Source organism: Gymnoscopelus braueri (genome assembly GCF_963280865.1).
Source record: "Gymnoscopelus braueri genome assembly, chromosome: 23".
Taxonomy (NCBI): domain Eukaryota; kingdom Metazoa; phylum Chordata; class Actinopteri; order Myctophiformes; family Myctophidae; genus Gymnoscopelus; species Gymnoscopelus braueri.
This window is the reverse complement of record NC_137625.1, coordinates 3,221,236-3,246,753: the sequence shown is the minus strand read 5'-3', so window position 1 is coordinate 3,246,753 and position 25,518 is coordinate 3,221,236. Positions and strand designations below refer to the sequence as shown.

At 45.2% G+C, this 25,518-nt stretch overlaps 1 protein-coding gene across 2 annotated transcripts in view; it reads left to right on the top strand.

Annotated features, from left to right (window-relative positions):
* The window catches only part of tbc1d22a (TBC1 domain family, member 22a), a 181,691-nt gene that overhangs the window by 19,227 nt on the left and 136,946 nt on the right, over positions 1–25,518 (top strand). For both annotated transcript variants that reach the window (XM_080421527.1, XM_080421526.1), the window contains exons 4-5: positions 1,454–1,739; positions 7,196–7,372. In XM_080421527.1, coding sequence (XP_080277653.1) covers positions 1,454–1,739; positions 7,196–7,372 — 463 coding nt within the window. The remainder of the gene's footprint in view (positions 1–1,453; positions 1,740–7,195; positions 7,373–25,518) is intronic.

Below are 25,518 nucleotides of genomic sequence, written 5' to 3'. Positions count from 1 at the left end.
AATAGCAGATCTACAAGCTCACGACAACACATCCCGTTGTGATGTGTTGTGAGATTCTATTTTCACCTTTTTAAACACATTTTCTTACCTACCGCCCCCTTCAGGGAAAAGGTTCTGGTTATAACGGAAACATAAACAAACAAACAAACAAAAGAAAAGACAGAGCTTCACCGGTTCTGCAAAGTTTGGGGTTATGGAAGGTTATGGGGTTTGCCCTTCGTGGCCAGGGAAGCCGTCAGAACCTTCGCTAAAACATCCGGGACAACGCTCCACACGTCCCAGACCCTTCTCCCTTCTGCCTCCCAAACTATGGAAGGAACTCCCCATTGCACTTAGAAACTGCAGACTCACTCCCAATCTTCTGCCATAATCTGAAGACCTCTTCAGACTCCACCTCAGCCTGTAGCACTTGTCCTAGCCTTGACCACCTTTGCAGGATTATGCAACGGTTAACACATTGACTGCCAGAGTTTATTCATAATGTACTCACCCCTGTGCCAGCAATTTGCAAGTTTGACCCGCGGGACCCCGCGGGTTACGGGTCGGCCCGCTCATCACTACCACGATCACATCTAGCTGTAGGGCTGCAATGATCGATTATTTAGTTTGGCGATTCTATTTTCACCTTTTTTAAACACATTTTCTTACCTACCCGCCCCCTTCAGGGAAAAGGTTCTGGTTATAACGGTAAACATAAACAAACAAACAAACAAAAGAAAAGACAGAGCTTCACCGGTTCTGGAAAGTTTGGGGTTATGGAAGGTTATGGGGTGCCCTGGGGTTTGCCCTGTAGGGGGGCAAGATCCGCCAGGGGGAAAAAAACAAAAAATCAACATAACAACATTAGCAGCCCCTCACCCTTTAAGTCGCCTTTGTTTTCAAATGGGGCTCATTTGCATTCGGCCGAATTGTTTAATGAAGTGGCCATTAGAAAACCAGTTTCACCGTCAAATCCATTGCGCAGAGACGAGCACCTCTTTCCATTCAGAGCACCCTGCCCCGGGTCTAAACCGGCGGCCTCGGTCCGCGAAAAAAATGGGGCAGTGTGTTTTGGGACGAGCGTTCCGTTTTCCACCCGGAATGGCTCGGTAATTCTCAATAGACTTATCAGCCGTTGTTGTTGCGATTTTCACCATACGCCACTGTTGCTTACTGTAAGTGGCTCTGGATTAACCCATTGAGACCTGAGGCCGATTCTAAAAACGCCTTCTAAAACCTAACCTAAGTTTTCTGAAAACGTTCAAATTCTTACTAAAAAAATGAATACAAAATGATGTTGGTATATGTATAGCAACAACTAATGAGACACAGAGGTGGCTCCCGGATTCAGAGGTATAACAACGTATAGGTGGCAGCAGGTCTAAATGGGTTAAGAGCGTCTGCTAAATGCCTAAACTGTAAACTGTGGCCTAAAAGAGCCTTTAGTCAGTGGGGTTCTCGTTTGGCTCTGCAGGTCATAGAGAACCACAGCAAACAGCAGGAGAGACAGAGACTGGACGACCTGATGGATCCCCAGCAGAGGGAAGAGGAGGAGGAGGAGGAGGAGGAGGAAGCGGAGGAAGAGGCGGAAGAAGAGGAGGAAGACGAAGAGGAGGAAGAGGAGGAAGAGGTGGAGGACAGAGGGAGGGAGGAGGGGCAGACGAGCTGCCCCGACGTGTCGTTTGCGTCCGACCCCGGCCAGCCGGGCGACAGCCACATGGTGAAGTCCCACAGCGACGCTCCCATCGGCTCGCCTAAAGGTCAGCAGCAACATCACCGTATTCTTTTTTTTTCCTATCCTATTACATGCAGGCCTGTCACAGTGTTGATTACGACTACCAAAACTATGACCAAAAACGTTCCTCGACTACCTTTTTTCACTGACGAAAACTAAATAAAAACTAAATGAAGACTAAGCTATGATGACTAAAACTAAGACTAAATATATTGACAATTTCGGCAACAAAATAAAAACTAGACTAAAATGTTAGCGAGGGATCTAGTGGAGAAGAGATCCAGTAGAACTAAAAGACAAGTCATTTTATTTTATGTTTGGTTGCGCTCGGGTGGTGTGCTCTGAAAATAGCAGATCTACAAGCTCACAATGCGTCGCGCTGCGACGTGTTGTGAGCTCGTAGATCGGCTATTTTCAGCATCCAACCAAGTGCTAAATCAGCCATTACGACGCCATCTTAGTCGACTATAATCTTATGATATTTAGTCGACTAAAACTACACTAAAACTAAATCTTTTCAGCTGACTAAAATATGACTAAAACTAAATGGATTTTTTTTCAAAAGACTATGACTAATACTTAAATTATGCTGTCAAAATCAACACTAGCCTGTCGCAATTATTACATAAGAGCCTGAGGCAATTATTATTTATTATAAGTAAATATCATAAGATTTTAGTCGACTAAATCTACAGTTGATTTAGTCAACTAAAATGTATGTTGGCGGTGCCTTGATGGCGTCGTAACGGCTGATTTTACACTTTGGTTGCATGCTGAGAATTGCCGATCTACAAGCTCACAATGCGTCGCAGCAAGGTGAAAAAAACAACAATAAATCGCTGGCTCTGGTGAGTACATTATGGTATTAAACTCTGGCATGGAATGTGTTAACATTTTAGTCAACATATGACGAGTTCGTTTTTAGCACAAAAACATAAACAAAGCGGATTCTGCTGCAGACCTGACTCCTATTCAGAAAAACTTGTGTTTCTATATCAGTGGTTCTCAAACCGTTTTATGTCGAGGACCCCCAAAATTATGATTGAGTGATTCCTGTTGTGGTGTGTCTTTCAATTATATTACTTAACCATTACCAGACACAAGAAAAACAGTTTGATGTGAATGAAACTGCAAATATTATATATTATATATATTAGGGGCACGGTGGCGCAGTCGGTAGCGCTGTCGCCTCACAGCTAGAAGGTCCTGGGTTCGATTCCCGCCGGGGACGCTGTGGGCGCTGGGGGCGTGTCTTCTCCTCCGCGTCATCAGCGCCCATACCCTAGGTGGGGTTGGCGAAAGGGCCTACTCTGTGTGGAGTTTGCATGTTCTCCCCGTGTCTCCTAGGGTAGTTAATACCCTCACAAAAACATGTAGTAATCCTGGTCTCTATACCGCCTCCCCCATGACAGCCGGGGAGCCTGATGGAGGGGAAAGGAACTGGTTGGAATAACGTGTTACTTCCACGCGCTACGTCCTACCAGGGACACTCCCCCCTGTCAGGTGACAAGAAGGTCAGTTGGCTCTCATGCCTGAAGGAAGCATGAGCTCGGCCCTGGCCTCCCTACTGTGGGGGACTGGTGTAGCGCTGGTGTAGGGCTGGTGTAGCGCCCAGGATCACTTAGGAAATTGGCACCGGGTGAAAAAATGGGTTACAAAAATCGCGGGATAAAAACATTTAGAGAAGAAACTGCAAATATTACCAAATATACGTGTCCATTGGGTTACATGAGTACACTCTCATAGTTGAATAAACACAATGTTACCGTGTATATCTGAGAGCAGAGGGTGCATGTCTGCGTCGTGTCTTTCTGCATGTTGTTGTTGCTTTCAGATAATGCAGACAGAACTGAGCCCTCCGGCAAGTCCATGTTATCTTCATAGAGAAGGTTGGCTAGCTATAGCGTACCCGTGCCACACTATCTCCAGATCCACAGATATCCATCTCTCCTCTCCTCTCCTCTCCTCTCCTCTCCTCTCCTCTCCTCTCCTCTGCTCAGATGTCTGTAGGAGAGTAATCTCTCAAGAACAGATTCTGCTCTGCGTTTGAATCTGTCGGTAGCCGTGTTGACAACCCGTGCGCATTGGTTACAAGTGGGCGTGCTGTCAGATCAGTAAGCAGGCCGCGCTTTACCCAATCAAATGTAGTGGGCGGGATTTAAGTGTCTGCCGTTCCTTCCCCACTGGAAACGAGCCGAAACTCATTTAACAATAGCGTCCTCGAAGCCGACAAGACCACGGACAGTTAGTAACATTTTAAATTGCTCTTTCATCATAGAAACAAGTGGGCTTATAACCAAAAAGATCCATGTTCTTTGGGAGAATTGGTGTTAGTGTTCCGTGGAGAAATATTGTTAGTGGGAATGAAAACATAGTCGCACCACCGGAAGTGAGAGGCTGAAGGCAGACCAAAAAACCCGGTTTCCTTGCGCACGGGTGCTTCGTTGAGCTCCTCCCAGAGCCAAGTGAATAAGCAAAAAACAGCAGAGGGCGGTGTTTTTCCTTTTTATTTGGCGATGGGTTCCCAGATTGGTAGGAGAGGGGTTGAGAGGACACGGCTGTCCCTAGTCTTATTAGATAATGACACTCAGCAAGGCTTTCATTAGGATGGTTGTGTTGCTATCGCACACAGAGGCAGTGTCCAGGGGACTGCTACCAGGCCCCGGCAGTCATCTGGGACAGTGATTCTTAACCTTTTTAATTTCAAGGGCCGCCAGTTTGATATACATTAAGCCACTGACCCCCCGTTTTGATATCATGTTTTAAATCTCTGGGACTCCAATCTACACTGTAAAATCCTCAGTGTTCATTTAACTCTAAGAGTGTACAAATGTGTACACTCTCAAGTTACAGACCTGTAAGGGTCCGTTTTGTGCTTAAGATTGTGTGCCAGAGGTTTATTAAAATAGGGTACATCTAGTGCCAGCATATCTTCCATCCACTTACGCTGATATGCTTCGTGCTGTAGAAGCCCCGATGAGGACGTGCACGTAAACAAAGCCGCGTGCGAGACGGCGGAGGGTCCCGACTAACGCCTGGAAGAATAATATTTCTAACGTGATCCTCCATTGCAGAGTGATCGGCGATCGAAAACGGCTCGTTTCCACCACGTTAAAAAGAAATAGGAGTTATTAAGCTTTTAGTCAGGAGTTAACATTGGAGTGGACAAACGGAAGCATTTTTGACATGGATCCACATCCGGCCTCTCCTTCTTAGAGACTCCTCGCAGTGGCGGAGCGTCCGGGGAGGCCAGGGAGGCGGCCGCCTCCGGGCCCGCGACCCAGGAGGGCCCGGGCCGTCAGATAATAAATCGGTAAAATCAGGCAAAAATAAGAATTAAACAACATAACCCTAACCTAACCCTACCCTAACCCTAAAACCGAAATAAAGTGACAAAAAGCCCCCCAAAAAGTGACCGAATCCGCCGAAAACCCGCAAAATTTTGCGCGCGTGCGTGCATGCGCAGGGGGGGCCTGATCACTGTGCTGTGCCTCCCGGCCCGCCTTTGAGTTGTCCCGCCACTGACTCCTTGGATGATCCCAAAGTTTCGTTAGAGCGCCCCACGTGGGAAAAATATATTAAAAACTAAAATGGGCCAAAAACGGTCGGGACCGTTTTTGGCACACAATGTGTTAACTCATTCACTGCCACTGACGTAATAAACGTAATTATTCCCGTTTACCAATACTGCCACTGACGTAAAAACGTAATTTTTTATTCCGTTATTCTGTAGCGTTCCATGCAGTATTCTTGGACAAACTTTCTCTCTGTTCTGAAACAAAAAAATAAAAGTTAATGTGTTTGTTTGTTTGTGTAGCGCTACACAGATGTTAATTAAATAAGTCATAAAAATGGATTATGTTTTAAAACCCCTCCCAATAGGCCTCTGCCACAGAAACAAAAAGAAGCTCTCCTTACTGGCTTTAATGATTTTTTTATTTTCATTTTCACAAAGTGCAAATAAAACAGCAGCGAGAACGCTTTGCCCCGTTTTATATTTGCTCTCGTGAAAAAAAAGTATATACATTAATACGATGACGGCATAACAGTTTAACAGCGGCTATGTCTGTTTTTAACTTTTATTTATCCACTGAAAGTTGACTCACGGGGGCTCCAGCCGTGTTCAGCCCCATACGGTTTAAAACGGGACCTGTGGGTCCATTCTTACACGTTAAAGTTAAATTAACACTGATCGATGCTGCACTAATACCACTACAGAGATCTCAGCCAAGCCGGGTTGCATACCCAGGGCTGTGTCAGTCGCGGTTGTTGCGTCGCATCGCGACGCATTGTGAGCTTTTAGATCTGCTATTTTCAAAAGACTTTTATACCTGTTGAACTTGTGAAATGGGACATTCTGCATAATGAGTGCTTTTACTTTTGGTACTTTAACACATTGTGTGCCAGAGGTTTATTAAAATAGGGTACATCTAGTGCCAGCATATCTTCCATCCACTTACGTTGATATGTTTCGTGCTGTAGAAGCCCCGACGAGGACGTGCATGTAAACAAAGCGTGCGTGTGAGACGGCGGAGGGTCCCGACTAACGCCTGGAACAATAATATTTCTAACGCGATCCTCCATTGCAGAGTGATCGCCGATCGAAAACGGCTCATTTCCACCACGTTAAAAAGAAATGGAGATATTAAGCTTATAGTCAAGGAGTTAACATTGGAGCGGCCGAACGGAAGCATTTTTGACATGGATCCACATCCGGCCTCTCCTTCTTAGAGACTCCTTGGATGATCCCAAAGTTTCGTTAGAGCGCCCCACGTGGGAAAAATATATTTTTATAAAATGGGCCAAAAATGATCCGGACCGTTTATGGCACATAACCCATAGCTTCTCAAAAACGGTCCGGACCGTACATTTTGATACCAATACTTTTGTACTTTTACTCAAGTACATTTTGAATTCCAGACTTTTACTTACGTAACAGAGTATGTCTACATTGTAGGCCTGTCCCCGACTAAGGATTTGTTTAGTCGACTCTAATTGGCGACTAATTGCCAATAGTCGACTGGCAGTCGACTAATAAAGAAAAACATATTTTTTTTTTTTTTTGTGCCAAAATAAATTTTATTTCTAAGGGCCAAGTCTACACAGTTTGTTTTGTCTCCAGCAGAGTTTCTAGTGTCTCTATCTCTCTCTGGAAGCGGTTGCACATGAACTCTGCAGCCGCACTGAGGCGCTCCAACACAAACAATACCAATACAAAGACGAGGAATAAGAAGAATAAAGTGGAAGTTACGTGTGGTTGCAGTTGTAGACTTGGCCAAAAAACTATTTAAAACATTTTTGGCCCTTTTTTCGACTAGAGTCGACTAAGAGACACTTAGTCGACTCGGACCCCCCGCGACTAACCAGTCGACTAGTCGACTTAGTCGAGGTCAGGCCTACTACATTGACATACTGAACGCCTTCATGAAATGTGTGCGTGTGTGTGTTAACCCTCTCTCGTCTCTTTGTGCCTGTCCCCAGATGCCGGTGAGCGTGCCTCCCTCTACAGACAGCGCTCTCTGCCCCACCGGCCCACCATCCCCCTGGTGGCCCGCATGGCCGACCAGAACACGTCGGGCACGCCCGTCATGACGGAGAGAGAGGCGTCCCGCCTCGACAAGTTCAGACAGCTGCTCGCCGGGCCCAACACTGACCTGGGTAATGCACGCGCACACACACACACGCACACACACGCACACACACGCACACACACACATGCACGCGTGCGCGCACATGCACACACGGGCATGTGCGTGGTGTATCAGGGACAGTGGTGTAAAGTAACTAAGTACATTTACTTAAGTACTCTACTTAAGTACAATTTTGAGGTAGTTGTACTTTACTTGACTATTTCCAATTTCCAATACTTTTACTTCTACTCCACTACATCTCAGAGGAAAATATTGTACTTTTTTTCTTTACTCCACTACAATTACTTGAAAACTTTAGTTACTAGTTACTTTTCAGATATAGATTATGAGACATACATTAACCACTTCAGCCCTATTTTATACCTTGGCTATTTGAAAATAGCAGATCTACAAGCTTTGTGTGCGTTGTGAGCTTGTAGATCTGCTATTTTCAAACATTTTTGTACTTTTACTTGTGTACTTTTACTTGTGTACTATGTGTACTTGTTTACTATGTTGATACCAATACTTTTGTACTTTTACTCAAGTAAATGTTTAATTCCGGACTGTTACTTGTAACGGAGTACTTCTACGTTGCAGTATTGATACTTTTACTTAAAACATTTGAGCACTTTTTCCACCACTGGCCAAGACCGCTTATCTCTCTCTCTCTCTCTCCTAACCTCAGCCTTTTAGCCTGGTGTAAGATGCTGTTAGCAGTCTGTTTAGCATGTAAGGTCTGGCAGAAGTTATTGACCTGTGTGTGTGTGTGTGTGTGTGTGTGTGTGTGTGTGTGTGTGTGTGTGTGTGTGTGTGTGTGTGTGTGTGTGTGTGTGTGTGTGTGTGTGTGTGTGTGTGTGTGTGTGTGTGTGTGTGTGTGTGTGTGTGTGTGTGTGAGAGACAGCTAATTAGTCTGGAGGTCCTGAGCTGAGCCTTCCCTCTGTGTGAACCTGTCCCCTACTGTACACGGAACAGCAGTGGGGCGTTTCATTTATTGCATCAAAAACTAGACCAGTAACGATGATATTCCACACTACTACTGAAGCATCCACTCCAGATAAGCATCTTAACACATTAAGGGCCAGAGTTTTATTAAGACAGGGTACATCTAGTGCTGGCATTCTCTTTACCGTTTACGCTGATATGTTTAGCGCTGTAGTGGTCACGACGAGGACGCGTGTACGATGGTCGATGGTCCCGTCTAACGCCTGGAACAATAACATCTCTCACGCGAGCCGCCATTGCGGAGTGATCGCGCACCGAAAATGGCTCGTTTTCACCGCTGTCAGAAGTTAAGGAGATCCGGAGGGTTTTTATCAAGGAGATAGAATGGGAGCGGACGGAAGCCAGGTTTTTTTGGCACCCGTCCACATCTGTCCCTTCCATTTTAGAGGCACCGTGGGTGATTCCAAAGTTGCGCCAGGGCGCCCCTTGTGAAAAAAAAAAGAAAAAAGAAAAGAAAACAATTGCTAAACGAACGGTTATAACCGTTTATGGCACTCTTCCACGCATGGCTTTTCAAAAGCCGTCCGGACCGTTTTTTTGGCACACAATGTGTTAATTACAACAAGTTTATTCGTTGGGAGTGAAACTTGTGAGGTCTAAAGTTCAGTCAGTTTATTTTCTTCCTCTCTGAGAATCCGTGCCATCACCTACTGCAACTGGGGTCTCATCGTGTGTGTGTGTGTGTGTGTGTGTGTGTGTGTGTGTGTGTGTGTGTGTGTGTGTGTGTGTGTGTGTGTGTGTGTGTGTGTGTGTGTGTGTGTGTGTGTGTGTGTGTGTGTGTGTGTGTGTGTGTGTGTGTGTGTGTGTGTGTGTGTGTGTGTGTGTGTGTGTGAGAGAGAGAGAGAGAGAGTGTGGCTTTGCATGTGAACGTGTCTGTGTACAGTATTTGTGAGGGAGTACATGAGAGTGTGCATGACAGAATGTGAATGTGTTTTGTGCGCGTGCGTGTAACAGATTATTGAGCGTGAAATCAGTCACTTAAGAATGCTGCTCAAATCAGGTTTTGTTATCATCTGGACACCTGACAGTGCAGCCTCCATCAACAAACCCGTTTTTACAGCTCCCTTTCACCTGAGGTTAATTAAATGTGCCTTGTGTGTACAGTATGTGTGTGTGTGTGTGTGTGTGTGTGCTCGTGTGTTCCTTGGTGCCACAAGGGCAGCTCCCACATACTTTCTTGTTTAGTTCTAACATCTGACATCAGGCAATTACAGCCGAGCGGCGACAGAGAGACTGTTGCTATGGCAATGCTCCTTCATCCTCCTCTCTTCCTCCATGGCAATCTATCTAACCTCTCATCTCTACCTCTCTCTCACCGCACGCACGCACGCACGCACGCACGCACGCACGCACGCACGCACGCACGCACGCACGCACGCACGCACGCACGCACGCACGCACGCACGCACGCACGCACGCACGCACGTAAAGTTTTCTAATAATTGTAGTGGAGTAAACGTACAATATTTGCTTCTGAGATTTAGTGGAGTAGAAGTAAAAGTATTGGAAATTGGAAATACTCAAGTAAAGTACAAATACCTCAAAATTGGACTTAAGTACAGTACTTAAGTAATTGTACTTAGTTACTTTACACCACTGTCTCTTATTCTTATGCCTCCCTGGCTATATCGCTGTACCCTCTGTTGGTGGTGCTGCTGTGCTGCGTTAGGTCTCTCTCACACGTACAGTATGTGTAGATACCGTATTTATCACATACCCATGTGTCCGTGGGCAATGTTTGCTATCAAAATCAACACTGCCTAATAGCTCCCCCCTGAGTGAGTGACCGTCGTGACCATCTGAGCAGCCATCAGCTGGGTGAAGCTGAAACTGTATCCCCCCCCCCCCTCTGGATTAATCCAGGCCTTTTTTCATACTGCTTTAACTGCACTTTCCATGCTACAGCACACCATGACAATCCTGTTACACGGCTAGCCCATGTATGACAGGCTTACCATCAGCATTTGCAAAATGTAATAGCTGTCCACAAAGTGAGAGTGGCCGTGTAATTCAATTTAACTCCCCCCCCCCCCCTTAATGCCACATTTGAAGACACCATGTGAGAGATGACAATTTCACAGGCGTGGAAACTCGAAGAGAAGCGCGGAATGCGGCATTAGTCTGTCTGTATAGATGTATCTCTGACAAATGAGGTAACGTTACGGTGAGAGAGGGTTTTTTTTCCCCCGTGAAAGGCTCACCAGAGTTGACACAGTGTTACAGAGGAAAGCAGTAACTACACTTAACCAAAGCAAAGGAAAAGACAAGACAGGTAAACTCTGTTAAAAAAAAAAAATCTAGTTAGTGTTTTTCAGAGCTCTGTTCTATTTTGGAGCGTGAATGCACGGTACAGACCACCGACACACAATGTGTTGGTGATGTGTATAATATATTGCATCAAGGAATTGATGAGTTCAAACTTGTATCGCAGTGTGTAAAGTTTGACCAATCCAAATTCTCTTTTGAGAAACACAAGTTCATTTGCAATTAAATGAAAAGGTCTGCACAGATCCGGAAACGTAATAGTTTTTTTTGTGAAACTACAGTTATTCCCTTCACTCGGTGCCGCGCTATGAGCTTGTATATCTGCTATTTTTGAATAGCCAAAGCTAAGTGGTTAAAAATGATTGTGACGCTAATTTTGCTGGGGACCCTCTGGTACCCCCTCAAGGACCACTGAGGACCACTGGTTGAGAACCACTGCTTTAAACGGCAAAATAGATGAGACCAACGTACTGTACACAAGTAGGCTACCCTGATGCAGGGTCAAGTTCAAGAGTGCTCTGCCGGACAGAGCGAGAGAGAAAGAAAAGTGTGAATATAGAACAATGGAGGTTCATTCCCAGCATGTGTGTGTGTGTGTGTGTTTTTGTACGTTCCTCGTTTCATTTGGGCTGGTGCAATGCGATTTCAATCATTAATGACAGAGGTGCAGCCAAATATATAGACCATTTAACACTTACAATGTGAACAAGTGGCTTAACTTGACCCTCGTCAGGGACGCACGCTCATCAATGATGCTTTCTACGCGTCGAGCCCTTAACCCATTAAGACCTGGAACCGCATCTGTGTCACTTTTTGATTTGAGCATTAATCCCGCCCACTCCCCTCCTCGCCCCTCCCCTCCCCTATCCTTTCCTTTGGGGGAGGGGGGGGGGCGGAGCAGAGGTGATGATTGACAGGCAAAATCCCTCAACAGCGACACCCGCAGGCAAAGATTTATTTGTTCATTGCAGTTGAAAAGGCTTTAGAAATGTGAGAGAAAAACACCTGCAATGGCTCACTGGAGTGGAATTTTCAGTTAAAACTTTTTATACACGTTTGAAGGACCATGACAAAGACTTTTAATGTGTTGTAAAACTGAATGTCATGAAACCTTTAAGTTGAATTTAGGTAGCAGAAAGAACAAATGTTGAAAACAATATGCTCGATGCCATACATACATGCTTGCTGACGAACAACAACTAACTATCATGGTGTCCTCCTCGTCAACTTGATTAGACAATTGAGCCATTTTATTTTAGTCATATTTTAGTCATCTGAAATGTTTTACAGTTAGTCTAGTTTTAGTCGACTAAATCTACAGTTGATTTAGTCGACTAAAATGTATGTTGGCGGTGTCTTGATGGCGTCATAATGGCTGATTTTACACTTGGTTGCATGCTGAAAATAGCTGATCTACAAGCTCACAACGCGTCGCAGGGCGGCGCGTTGTGAGCTTGTAGATCTGCTATTTTCAGAGCGCAACACCCTAGCGCAAACAAACATAAAATGACTTGTCTTTTAGTTCTACTGGATCTCTTCTCCTCTAGATCCCTCACTAACATTTTAGTCTAGTTTTTATTTGTTGACGAAATTGTCAATATATTTAGTCTTAGTTTTAGTCATCATAACTCAGTCTTTATTTCGTTTTCGTCACTGAAAAAAAGTGGTCGACGAATATTTTTCGTAATTTTGTCACAAAATCAACACTAAATTGGACTCACAAATGGGGCATCGGCCAGGCTCTAGCTACTGCTTGTGATAAATTATGATCCCATAGCAAACATGTGTTGGATCTGGCTCTGAAACCCTATAAGCTCTGAAAGGCTTAAGGCGGTTACACACCGGCGAATATACGCAAAATTCGGACTCGTTCCGAATAATTAAAAGACGCTTTTTTCGCTCCGTGAAACTGGTGTGGAAGCTTGCATTGACTTTATAAGGTTTAAAAAAAAAACGTATTATTCGCATGAAAAATATCGCCCCGGTGTGTAAGGACCTTTACCGTTGCCAAATATTTGCCTGCACCACCCACCACCCACCACACGGAGCAACTGAGCTGATGTGTAAAGTTTGCCGTGCTTTAGTAAAGTTGTCTTTGAGAAACTGTCAGCTGGGCTTGTGTTAACCCATTAAGACCGGGAACGCATCTGTGTTTTTTACATTTGTTTGGCTATTCAAAAAATATCGGATCTACAAGCTCGTAGCGCTACGAGCTTGTAGATCTGCTATTTTTTGAAAAATCTTGACAATTTGTGCAAATCTTTGAATACATATATTTATATTTTTAAAGCAAACACTCGTAACCCAAATCTTTGCTTCTGGGGGGATTCTACAAATGTTTTATAAATCCTACAGTTTTTTTGAAAAACGTATGTTTCTAATCAGTGGTTCTCAAACTTTTTCATGTCAAGGACCCCCTAAATATGTATTTGGCTGCCGACCCCCATCTCAACATATTTAGTTCCAGGGAAGCAAAGATTTGAGTTAAAAATGTATAAATTCAAAGATTTGACTATTTTCAGGTTTTTTCCCCCAAAAAATAGCAGATCTACAAGCTCGAGCTTGTAGATCTGCTATTTTTGAATAGCCAAAGAAATCTTAAAATGACACGGATGCGTTCCCGGATTGAATGGGTTAACCTCAATGGAATCCATAATGTGGCAGAAGAGAACGTCCTTTAGTAGTACCTCGCTCTCGCTCTCTCGCTCTCGCTCTCGCTCTCTCTCTCGCTCTCTCTCTCGCTCTCTCTCTCTCGCTCTCTTAACTCATTCAATCCCGGAACGCATCTGTGTCATTTTTAGATTTCTTTGGCTATTCAAAAATAGCAGATTTACAAGCTCATAGCGCGGCACCGAGTGCCGCGCTATGAGCTTGTAGATCTGCTATTTTTGAAAAATCCTGAAAAAGGTGTGCAAATCATTATATATATATATATATACATGTTTTAAAGCGAACATGTGTAACTCAAGTCTTTGCTTCTGGGGTTCCCTGGAACAAAATATTTGACAAATATTCGCTTTAGAAATATATATTCAAAGATTTGCAATTTAAAAACATATCAGATCTACAAGCTCATAGCGCGGCACTCGGTGCCGTGCTATGAGCTTGTAGATCTGCTATTTTCGAACAGCCAAATAAATCTAAAAATGACACAGATGCGTCCCCGTATCGAATGGGATAAGCTAAGCTTGGTGTCCTCACCAAGCCTTCTGGGTCTATCCCTCAGACCCTCTGAACAGGCACCATACAAAAGGGGAGGGGGGGGGGTATCTTTTTTTAACAAGACTGCCATTAGTTTACGAGCCGTCCTCTTCACGGCGCCGCGGCCGGCTTTGTCCTTTTAGATGAGTTACGGCGTCCACAACGTTCTCTCAGCACTCAAGGTTTATAGATAATGGGGCTTTAACGTTTTGAACACACCCCCCATGATAAAGGTGTCAGTCCAGTGGAGCGGGTGGCGTTTTACACTGGGCTTTCAGACACAGCAACGATATATACCGTTGACTGCACAAGGTGGACTGTATGATTGGCCTGGGTTTTGCCGGGGAAACTCTACTTTACAACGTTGGTGATTATTTTTTAGTGCAGGGGAAGCCCAACGCGACGACTTTAGATGACTTTAGATGTTTATCCCACAATTTTGTAACCCATTTTTTCACCCAGTGCCAATTGCCTATGTAATCCTGGGCGCTACTCTCCCTCTGCCAGCCGAGGGAGAGCCCAGAACTGAGCTCATGCCTCCTTCAATGCATGAGTAGCTAGCAAAGCCGCTTCTTATCACCTGACAGTGGGGGGGGTTCCCTGGTTAGACGTTATTCCAACCAGTTCCTTTCCCCTCCATCAGGCGCCCCGGCTGACCAGGGGGAGGCAGTATAGAGACCAGGATTACTGCATGTTTATTTTTGTGAGGGTACCTACCCTAGGGAACACAGGGAGAACATGCAAACTCCACACAGAAAGGCCAGGGCTCAACGTGACTTGTGTCCAACGGTTGTGGAACGTGGCCCACTTACTGAATCTAGATCACCGTTTCCCAAACAGTGGTGGGTCGGGACCTATTTTTATGGGTTGCAAAAATCTAAAATCTTTCAAAATGTAATGAATTACGAAATAAATCAAAGAAATTCCATTAAAAAAAGAAGCGAAAATAGCAGATATACATGCTCACAACGAGTCGCATTGAGTTTTGAGCTTGTAGATCGGCTATTTTCACAAGTTTGTATCCCGGGGAGACTTCAGATCAGGAAGCAGGCCGCACTTTACCCAATCAAATGTAGTGGGCGGGATTTACTGTCTGCTCTCGCTTCCCACTGAAAACGAACCTAAACTCATTTAACAATAGCGTCCTCGGAGCAGACAAAACCACGGAAAGATATTCACATTTTAACTTGCTCTTTCATCATAGAAACAAGTGGGCTTATAACCAAAACCATCCATGTTCTCTGGGAGAAGTGGTGTTAGTGTTCCGTGTAGAAATATTGTTAGTGGGAATGAAAACATAGTCGCACCACCGAAAGTGGAGCGCTGAGGGCAGACCAAAACCCCGGTTTCCTTGCACACGGGTGCTCCGCTCAGCTCCCCCCTGAGCTAAGTGAAAGAGTAAAAAACAGCAGAGGGCGCTGTTTTTCCTTTTTTATTTGGCTTTGGGTTCCCAGATTGCTATATCAGTACTTTGTATTCATTCATTTTCAAAGACGGTCGGGCTTTGAGTCCCCCGCTCTCCACACTGACATGAAAATATGTCTGCATTTGATGGAAGCAAAACTTTTAGAACTTAAAAGTTTCTCCTTGAGTTCACAAAGTGTTTACAGGTGCTGCTGAGTGCTGACCCAATGAAATGTTTGCCTGCGGCACCGAGGCCTTATCTACTGGCAATACCCAACATCAACAGCCTCAACACACGGGCCCTGTAGCTTTTGAGAACAAGATTGAATTCAGTACTTAAGAGGCTGTGGGACTGACTGGATAAATGGATTTTCACTTTTTATACGTGAGCTACCTCTTAATCCATTGAGACCGGGGGAAGCATTTTAGATTTCTTTGGATATTCAAAAAAAATTGCAGATATACAAGCTCACAAGCCCATTCAAACAGGGAAGGCATCTGTGTGTTTAACCATTATTTTATACTTTGGCTATTCAAAAATAGCAGATCTACAAGCTCGTAGCGCGGCACCGAGTGCCGCGCTACGAGCTTGTAGATCTGCATTTTTTTTTGAAAGGTAGTGATTTTTTTTTTAAAGAAAATAATATATATTGTCTTAAAGCGATTTTTTTTGTAACTCAAATCTTTGCTTCTGGGGATTCTACATAATTATGTCTTCTAAATCCGATTTTTATTTTTTTTAACTTATGTTGCAATGATATCAGTGGTGCTCAAACTTTTTCATGTGAAGGACCCCAAAATGTATTTGGGGTCCTTGACATGTCACTGACCCCCATCTCGGGGGTTCCAGGACCACCCCCCCCCCCAGAAGCAAAGATTTGAGTTACAAATGTTAGCTTTATCAAATATATATATATTCAAAGATTTGCACAAATTATCAAGATCTTTCAAAAAAAAATAGCAGATCTACAAGCTCATAGCTTGTAGATCTGCTATTTTTGGATGGATCGGACTGAGAGAATATGTGAGGTCAATATCGTTGCAGTGTGTCAGGTGGACCCCTTGTGTATCCAAAACAGTTGCGGTGGTCCGCCGGTTGGCCGGCCCGCTTAACAAGAGCTTGTGACTAAATAATAACTACATTGGATCCATTGGAACATAGATATATACATATTTTTCAGTAACCCGGTGTAAAACTGATAATCGGCTGGTTCTTTAGAACCGGACTCAGGAGCCCCTGTGAAGGCCTAGCTGGGTTGTAAGGCCAGCTAGTCGTCCTGAATATGCAACCTGTGATTAACTGGGTTGTAAGGCCAGCTAATCTCCTGGTACTCTGGAGAGAGTCATTAATGTCTCTCTGAATCGCTCTGGAACCCTTCTGAGAGGTTTCGAGCCTCTCTTTATAATACTGGCGTGCGGTCCAGACATCACTATGATGACGTCAGATAGTGTCAGACGTCTCCATATATGGAGCTGCCGATGTTAGTTATGGCCAAATATGGGATCAAGACGTCAGCCCTGGACGTCATGGTTATGTCTATACATGGAGTTTATGGGAAGGGTTCGCTGATGTCAGACTCCGTACATATGGCACGTTTTGGGTCTCTATGACGACTTTGCAGGAACATTGTCTCCATCTATAGGGATCTCCATATATAGGCTATTGTTTCTAAGTATTCCCTGAATGCCCGTAACACCCGGCTTTAACAAGGTACTGTAACAACGTTTCTGCCAGACAGTGACCGTCGTGCCGCAGACGCAGAGCATCTCTTTGGCAAATGTTGTCGGAGCGTGAATAGCACACGGCTCCCAGCGCCGAGCCGCCGACCGCCCGCGTGCCCGCACGACCATCAGCTCCTCGCTCAGCCAGCACTGAGTGACGGCACAGACCCGCCTGCTTTTATCACTCTGCTCTCTGTCTGAACAGACCTGTGTCTACTGGCCTGTTACACAGACCCGCTTTTATCACTCTGCTCTCTGTCTGAACAGACCTGTGTCTACTGGCCCGTTACACAGACCCGCTTTTATCACTCTGCTCTCTGTCTGAACAGACCTGTGTCTACTGGCCTGTTACACAGACCCGCTTTTATCACTCTGCTCTCTGTCTGAACAGCCCTGTGTCTACTGGCCCGTTACACAGACCCGCCTTATCACTCTGCTCTCTGTCTGAACAGCCCTGTGTCTACTGGCCCGTTACACAGACCTGCTTTTATCACTCTGCTCTCTGTCTGAACAGCCCTGTGTCTACTGGCCCGTTACACAGACCTGCTTTTATCACTCTGCTCTCTGTCTGAACAGCCCTGTGTCTACTGGCCCGTTACACAGACCTGCTTTTATCACTCTGCTCTCTGTCTGAACAGCCCTGTGTCTACTGGCCCGTTACACAGACCCGCCTTTATCACTCTGCTCTCTGTCTGAACAGCCCTGTGTCTACTGGCCTGTTACACAGACCCGCTTTTATCACTCTGCTCTCTGTCTGAACAGCCCCGTGTCTACTGGCCCGTTACACAGACCCGCCTTATCACTCTGCTCTCTGTCTGAACAGCCCTGTGTCTACTGGCCCGTTACACAGACCCGCCTTTATCACTCTGCTCTCTGTCTGAACAGCCCTGTGTCTACTGGCCCGTTACACAGACCCGCTTTTATCACTCTGCTCTCTGTCTGAACAGCCCTGTGTCTACTGGCCCGTTACACAGACCTGCTTTTATCACTCTGCTCTCTGTCTGAACAGCCCTGTGTCTACTGGCCCGTTACACAGACCCGCTTTTATCACTCTGCTCTCTGTCTGAACAGCCCTGTGTCTACTGGCCCGTTACACAGACCTGCTTTTATCACTCTGCTCTCTGTCTGAACAGCCCTGTGTCTACTGGCCCGTTACACAGACCCGCCTTTATCACTCTGCTCTCTGTCTGAACAGCCCTGTGTCTACTGGCCCGTTACACAGACCTGCTTTTATCACTCTGCTCTCTGTCTGAACAGCCCTGTGTCTACTGGCCCGTTACACAGACCCGCTTTTATCACTCTGCTCTCTGTCTGAACAGCCCTGTGTCTACTGGCCCGTTACACAGACCTGCTTTTATCACTCTGCTCTCTGTCTGAACAGCCCTGTGTCTACTGGCCCGTTACACAGACCCGCTTTTATCACTCTGCTCTCTGTCTGAACAGCCCTGTGTCTACTGGCCCGTTACACAGACCTGCTTTTATCACTCTGCTCTCTGTCTGAACAGCCCTGTGTCTACTGGCCCGTTACACAGACCCGCTTTTATCACTCTGCTCTCTGTCTGAACAGCCCTGTGTCTACTGGCCCGTTACACAGACCCGCTTTTATCACTCTGCTCTCTGTCTGAACAGCCCTGTGTCTACTGGCCCGTTACACAGACCCGCTTTTATCACTCTGCTCTCTGTCTGAACAGACCTGTGTCTACTGGCCCGTTACACAGACCCGCCTTTATCACTCTGCTCTCTGTCTGAACAGCCCTGTGTCTACTGCCCCGTTACACAGACCCGCCTTTATCACTCTGCTCTCTGTCTGAACAGCCCTGTGTCTACTGGCCCGTTACACAGACCCGCCTTTATCACTCTGCTCTCTGTCTGAACAGCCCTGTGTCTACTGGCCCGTTACACAGACCCGCCTTTATCACTCTGCTCTCTGTCTGAACAGACCTGTGTCTACTGGCCCGTTACACAGACCTGCCTTTATCTCTGCTCTCTGTCTGAACAGCCCTGTGTCTACTGGCCCGTTACACAGCAGCCATCTGCAAACATGGGTTAACACATTCAATCCGGCAACGCATCTGTGTCATTTTAGATTTCTTTGGTTATTCAAAAATAGCAGATATACAAGCAGATTTGTGCAAATCTTTGAATTTTTTTTTTAACAACATTTTTTATCCCGCGATTTTTGTAACCCATTTTTTTCACCCGGTGCCAATTTCCTAAGTGATCCTGGGCGCTACACCAGCCCTACACCAGCACTACACCAGTCCCCCACAGTAGGGAGGCCAGGGCCGAGCTCATGCTTCCTTCAGGCATGAGAGCCAACTGACCTTCTTGTCACCTGACAGGGGGGAGTTTCCCTGGTTGGACGTAGCGCGTGTAAGGAACACGTTATTCCAACCAGTTCCCTTCCCCTCCATCAGGCTCCCCGGCTGTCATGGGGGAGGCGGTATAGCGGTATAGCGGTATAGTGATGACGTGATGACTGTAATGTAATGTAATAGCGACCAGGATTACTACATGTTTTTGTGAGGGTATTAACTACCCTAGGAGACACGGGGAGAACATGCAAACTCCACACAGAGTAGGCCCTTTCGCCAACCCCACCTAGGGTATGGGCGCTGATGACGCGGAGGAGAAGACACGCCCCCAGCGCCCACAGCGTCCCCGGCGGGAATCGAACCCAGGACCTTCTCAGCCTGTGAGGCGACAGCACTACCGACTGCGCCACCGTGCCTCCGCAAATCTTTGAATATAATGTATTTATAAAGCAAACATTTGTAACTCAAATCTTTGCTTCCGGGGGGGTCCCTGGCAGGGGCGTGGCATCATGAGGGCAAGTGGGGCAGCTGCCCAGGCAGTAAAGATCCTGCCCTCTGCTCAAACTCGTGGGCGAAATTCGCCAGATACATTACTGCGGTAACGTGAGCTGCCGTTCGCGGCCGGCGGCTCACGTTACTGCATACGTGATGCATTGGCTGCCCCATTCACACCTTTTACAAAGCTAAAAGCTGCCGACTCCTGCATGTCAATGGTCCATGTGGGACCTGTTAAGTACCGTAGTCTGTAGGAGGCATAGGCTACTGTCGGATGTCCTAAGGAGTCCAAAAGAGAATGGATTTCAGGCTACGCGGGGGGTCCCTGGAACAAAATATTTTGAGATGGGGTCCACGGTCAAATACATATCATTTTGGGGGTCCTTGACATGAGAAAGTTTGAGAACCACTATTATAGCAACATAGGTTTTTTCAAAAAGGATTTAGAAGACATTTTGTAGAATCGGCCTCAGGCCTTAATGGGTTAATCCATGTGCAAAGACTCACTGACTGACTGACTGACTCACTGACATGCACACGCATGCACAATAACCCTCTCACTGACACATGCACACACTCAGGACTAAAGTGATTCAACTCATTTAGACCGGGAACGCATCTGTGTGACCACTTTAACCATTATTTTATACTTTGGCTCATAAAAAATAGCAGATCTACAAGCTAATAGCGCGGCACCGAGTGCCTTGTAGATCTGCTATTTTGTTTTTAAAGGAGAGATCCGGACATTTTAAGTGTTATCTTTGTCTCATGATACTCAAACATGCACTTAAAGTCCCCGACGAGCTAACGCTGGTTGCTTGTTTCTCTCCCAGAACCTGGCAACTCGGTGTTGCCAGGGAGAGAAACAAGCAACCAGCGTTAGCTAGTTCTGCATTAGCGTTAGCTCGTCGGGGACTTTAAGTGCATGTTTGAGTATCATGAGACTCCACAATGAGCAGTAGTAGAGAAAAAACTAACTTTGCATCGGTTATAATAGACGAATTTCACTCTTACACGGGCTCCCATTATGCCAACGGAGGGGGTCGCCAGACTGCAGGACACGGGACTCTCTGGAATAACTCAACGTCCATTTCAATGATGGTGAGTGATTAGCGACACATCAAAGATACAGTAACACTTAAAATGTCCGGATCTCTCCTTTAAATCATGATAATGTGTGCAAATCTTTGAATATATATAGTTTTTTAAAGCGAAAATTTTTAACTAAAATCTTTGATTCTGGGGGGTCCCTGGAACCACATTTTGGGTGGTCCTTGACATTGAAAAAAGTTTGAGAACCACTGATATTATACCACAAAAAAATAAAATAAAAAACTGTTATGATTTAGAAGACATTTGTAGAATCCCCCAGAAGCAAAGATTTTAGTTAAAAATGTTCAAAGTTTTTCAACATATTCAAAGATTTGCACACATTTTCACGAATTAAAAAAAAATCTCAGATCTAGAAGCTCATTGCGCAAAAAAATGACGCAGATGCGTTCGCGGTCTTAAGACCTGGAACGCATCTGTGTCACTTTTTGATTTGAGCTAAAAAAAGCATTATTTTACACTTTGGCTATTCAAAAATAGCAGATATACAGGCTAGAGAGAGACAGAGACAGAGACAGAGAGACAGAGAGCGATGTCTGTTTAGCGGACAGTCTGGCTAAATTGCAGATGTCGTTTCATTGCAGGGTTATAGCTTGTTTCCCGGAAAAAACATATTTGTCTCTCCAGGGTGTGTGTGTTATGTCATGCATTATGAATGAGACAGTCAGGCCCTGGCTGTTCCGGAATAAATTAAAGAGAAAGCCATGACATGGTGAATTTTACTCAGTGGCATTTTGTTGTGCACCGGGCAGACTGTTGCAATGAGGGGTAAAATAAAGTTTCTAGAACTGTCACTAAAAACAGCAGAACCCCAAAACATTCGCCGATGCAGCATTCCTTATTGGAAAAAAACCTAAACTCACTGGTTTGAATTTGAATTCACTGCCTCAATATAGATGGATATGTCGTCAATATTCAGACATGTTCAAATGTCATAGGCTGTAGTACTAACTAATAGTAACTCATACTCTATTTACAGTAACCCATTAATGGGTTAATAGCGAGAGGGAGATAAAATGCATTTTCTTTTTAATTTTGCATTTATTTCCTTCCACAGAACATGCTTGCTTGCTAGACGTGCACTTTCCCATTGACACAAACGACACATCTTTCCTACCATAGTAGACCTAATGTTGACGAGCTGCAACCCAGTGTTGATTTTGTCGACTAAAACTGTGACGAAAAATGTTGGTCGACTACCTTTATTCACTGACGAAAACTACATAAAAACTAAATAAAAACTAAGCTATGATGACTAAAACTAAGACTAAATATATTGACAATTTCGTCAACAAATAAAAACTAGACTAAAATGTTAGTGAGGGATCTAGTGGAGAAGAGATCCAGTAGAACTAAAAGACAAGTCATTTTATGTTTGGTTGCGCTCGGGTGTTGCGCTCTGAAAATGGCAGATCTACAAGCTCACAACGCGTCGCACTGCGACGCTTTGTGAGCTTGTAGATCTGTTATTTTCAGAGCGCAACCAAGTGTAAAATCAGCCATTATGACGCCATCAAGGCACCGCCAACACACATTATAGTCGATTACAATCAACTGTAGATTTAGTCGACTAAAATCTTATGATATTTAGTCGACTAAAACTAGACACAAACAAAACATTTCAGATGACTAAAATATGACTAAAACTAAATGGAATTTTATTCAAAAGACTATGACTAAAACTAAATCAAAATATGCTGTCAAAATCAACACTGCTGCGACATACTCTTCATCAAATAACATTTGTCTCTATGTACAGACGAGTGAGCAGGGAGAATCTGAAAGGAATGAGATTGTAGCTTGTTTTACTTACTATGGTAAGAATGAGCATGCATAGGAACATTTTGCTGTATTTACATTGAGGTTAAAATAGCAACAATACAACGGTAACAGATATAGAACATAGGCTTTGTGCATAATATGCTCACGTGCAGGTGAGACATCTTTTAGCTTGGTATATCAGGCGGTGTCAATGTACATCAGCAGCAGCAGCAGAGAGCCCCATGCTGTGCTCCTACAGTCTTTCACACACAGGAACGTAATCCTGTGTGACAGCCTGTGTCGTCAGGGCAGCCTGGTGACCGGCGGTGCTCAGTGCTCTGTCATTCCTATTCACAGGGGGCTTCATTGCCATGGGTTAACATAGGTTCACGTTGGCGTCATCAGTGCCCATACCCTATAGGTGGGGTTGGCGAAAGGGCCTTTCTGTGTGGAGCTAGCATGTTCTCCCTGTGTCCCTTAGGGTAGGTACCCCCCCAAAAAAAACATGTTGCAGTAATCCTGGTCTCTATACTGCCTCCCCCTGGTCAGCCGGGGCGACTGATGGAGGGGAAAGGAACTGGTTGGAATAACGTGTTTCTTCCACTCGCTACGTCCTACCGGGGAAACCCCCCCCCCCCCTGTCAGGTGATAAGAAGCGTCTTGCTTGCTCCTCAATGCATTGAAGGAGGCGTGTGCTCAGTTCTGGGCTCTCCCTAGGCGGGCAGAGGGAGAGTAGCGCCCATGATTACATAGGCAATTGGCACTGGGTGAAAAAATGTGTTACAAAATCGTGGGATTAAAAAAAGAAAAAAACATATGTTCACATTGCCCAAGCAATGTCCCTCAATTCAATTCAATTCAGTTTTAAGATATACCAATTGTTTTATAGACCCTGTTGATGTTTTTTGTTCCTAAACAATACAGTGACCATATGGTACCAAGTAAATGTTAGTCCTTTGCCTGTTGGTACATGCACACACACATGCATGCACGTATGCATGTACACACACACACACACACACACACACACACACACACACACACACACACACACACACACACACACACACACACACACACACACACACACACACACACACACACACACACACACACACACACACACACACACACTAGTGCGCGGTGTCACCGATGTACGCGAGTGTACACACACGTTCTTCCTCTGCTAGCGTGTCCTGTAGTGTCCCCTGTGTTCAACCAGTAGGAGGGACAGTGTGGACACCTTTTTGTGGAGGTCAAAGTGTGCATTAACTGGCCTCGCATCCCCCCCGTGCCCCCTCCCCTACCCCCCTACGGTGAGATTAATGCCAAGCGGGGGAAAAGTACCAGATATTTTAATTAAGCCCCGTGCCCCCGCAAGATCCATGGTCTCATTTCCGCCGCCGACAGCGCAGATGAGGGTTCAAAAGGTTTTAGAGGAGGAGGGGGACACCTTCGGCTGGCTCTTTTTTGGGGGCTGTAATGGATGGACCCTCGCTGCCTCCAGATTAACCCATTAAGACCTGGAACGCATCTGTGTCACTTTTTGATTTGAGCTAAAAAAGCATTATTTTACACTTTGGGCTATTCAAAAATAGCAGATCTACAAGCTCGTAGCGCGGCACCGAGTGCCGCTCTACGAGCTTGATCTGCTATTTTAGAAAAATCGTGAAAATGTGTGCAAGTCTTTGAATATGTATATTTTTAAAGCGAACATTTGTAACTCAAATCTTTGCTTCATGGGGGGTCCCTGGAACAAAATATTTTCAGATGGGGGTCCGCGGCCAAATACATATAATTTTGGGGGTCCTTGACATGAAAAGATTGAGAACCACTGATATAGAAACATACGTTTTTCAGAAAATGGTGGGATTTAGAAGACATGTAGAATCGGCTTCAGGTCTTAATGGGTTAAGGTTTCACCCCCAAAGCCTGGCACGGTGTTATCCACCTTCAACCTGTTGTCGCTATTTTGGGCGTGTCATTATAGGGGACGATTAAACGTTTGTACCCACAAATTGTCCAATTTCTTTACAAAAATATCAACATCTTCACCAAAAGCTCACAACTTGTCACATAGTGCATTGGTTCACAAAGTGGGGTCCGGGGACCCCCAGGGGTCCATGGGGGGTTCCAGGGGGTCCCCAGTGTTAATATAGCATCAAGATCATTTTAACCTTCTATAATTTCAAAAATAGCAGATATACAAGTTCATAGCGCTACACCAAGTGAGCTTGTAGATCGTGAAAATCGTGATCGAAAATCGTGAACATTTGTGCAAACCTTTGAATATATATTATTTTTAAGCGAACATTTGTAACTCAAATCTTTGCTTCTGGGGGGGTCCCTGGAACAACGTATTTGAGATGGGGGTCCGTGGCCAAATACATATACATTTTGGTGGTCCTTGGCATGAACAAGTTTGAGAACCACTGACATAGTGAGCTTTGATCGGCTATCTCCGCGCGTAACAGACAACCTATGAAATAGGGCTTTGCTAAGGTTCCCGCTGCTACGCCGTTCTGACTGTCCAGTCTCATGGATGTTCCATGGATGTCATTTGCAAGCACTTCTACCTGGGCCTAGACACACACACACACACACACACACACACACACACACACACACACACACACACACACACACACACACACACACGCACACGCACACGCACACACACACGCACACACAGACAACTGGTTCGTCCTCCCTTTGTTTGATGTACAGCAGGTGTGGACAATGTGATGATGTAGATGACACTCGCTCCAGAGGGACACATTGCATATACTGTCGGACAGACACCTCTTATCTCTGTATTTTAGCTTTTTTTGTTAATTAATGCCGTACTTCGCCATTCTATGTCACACAAAAGTAGCAAAAATAGCCGATCTACAAG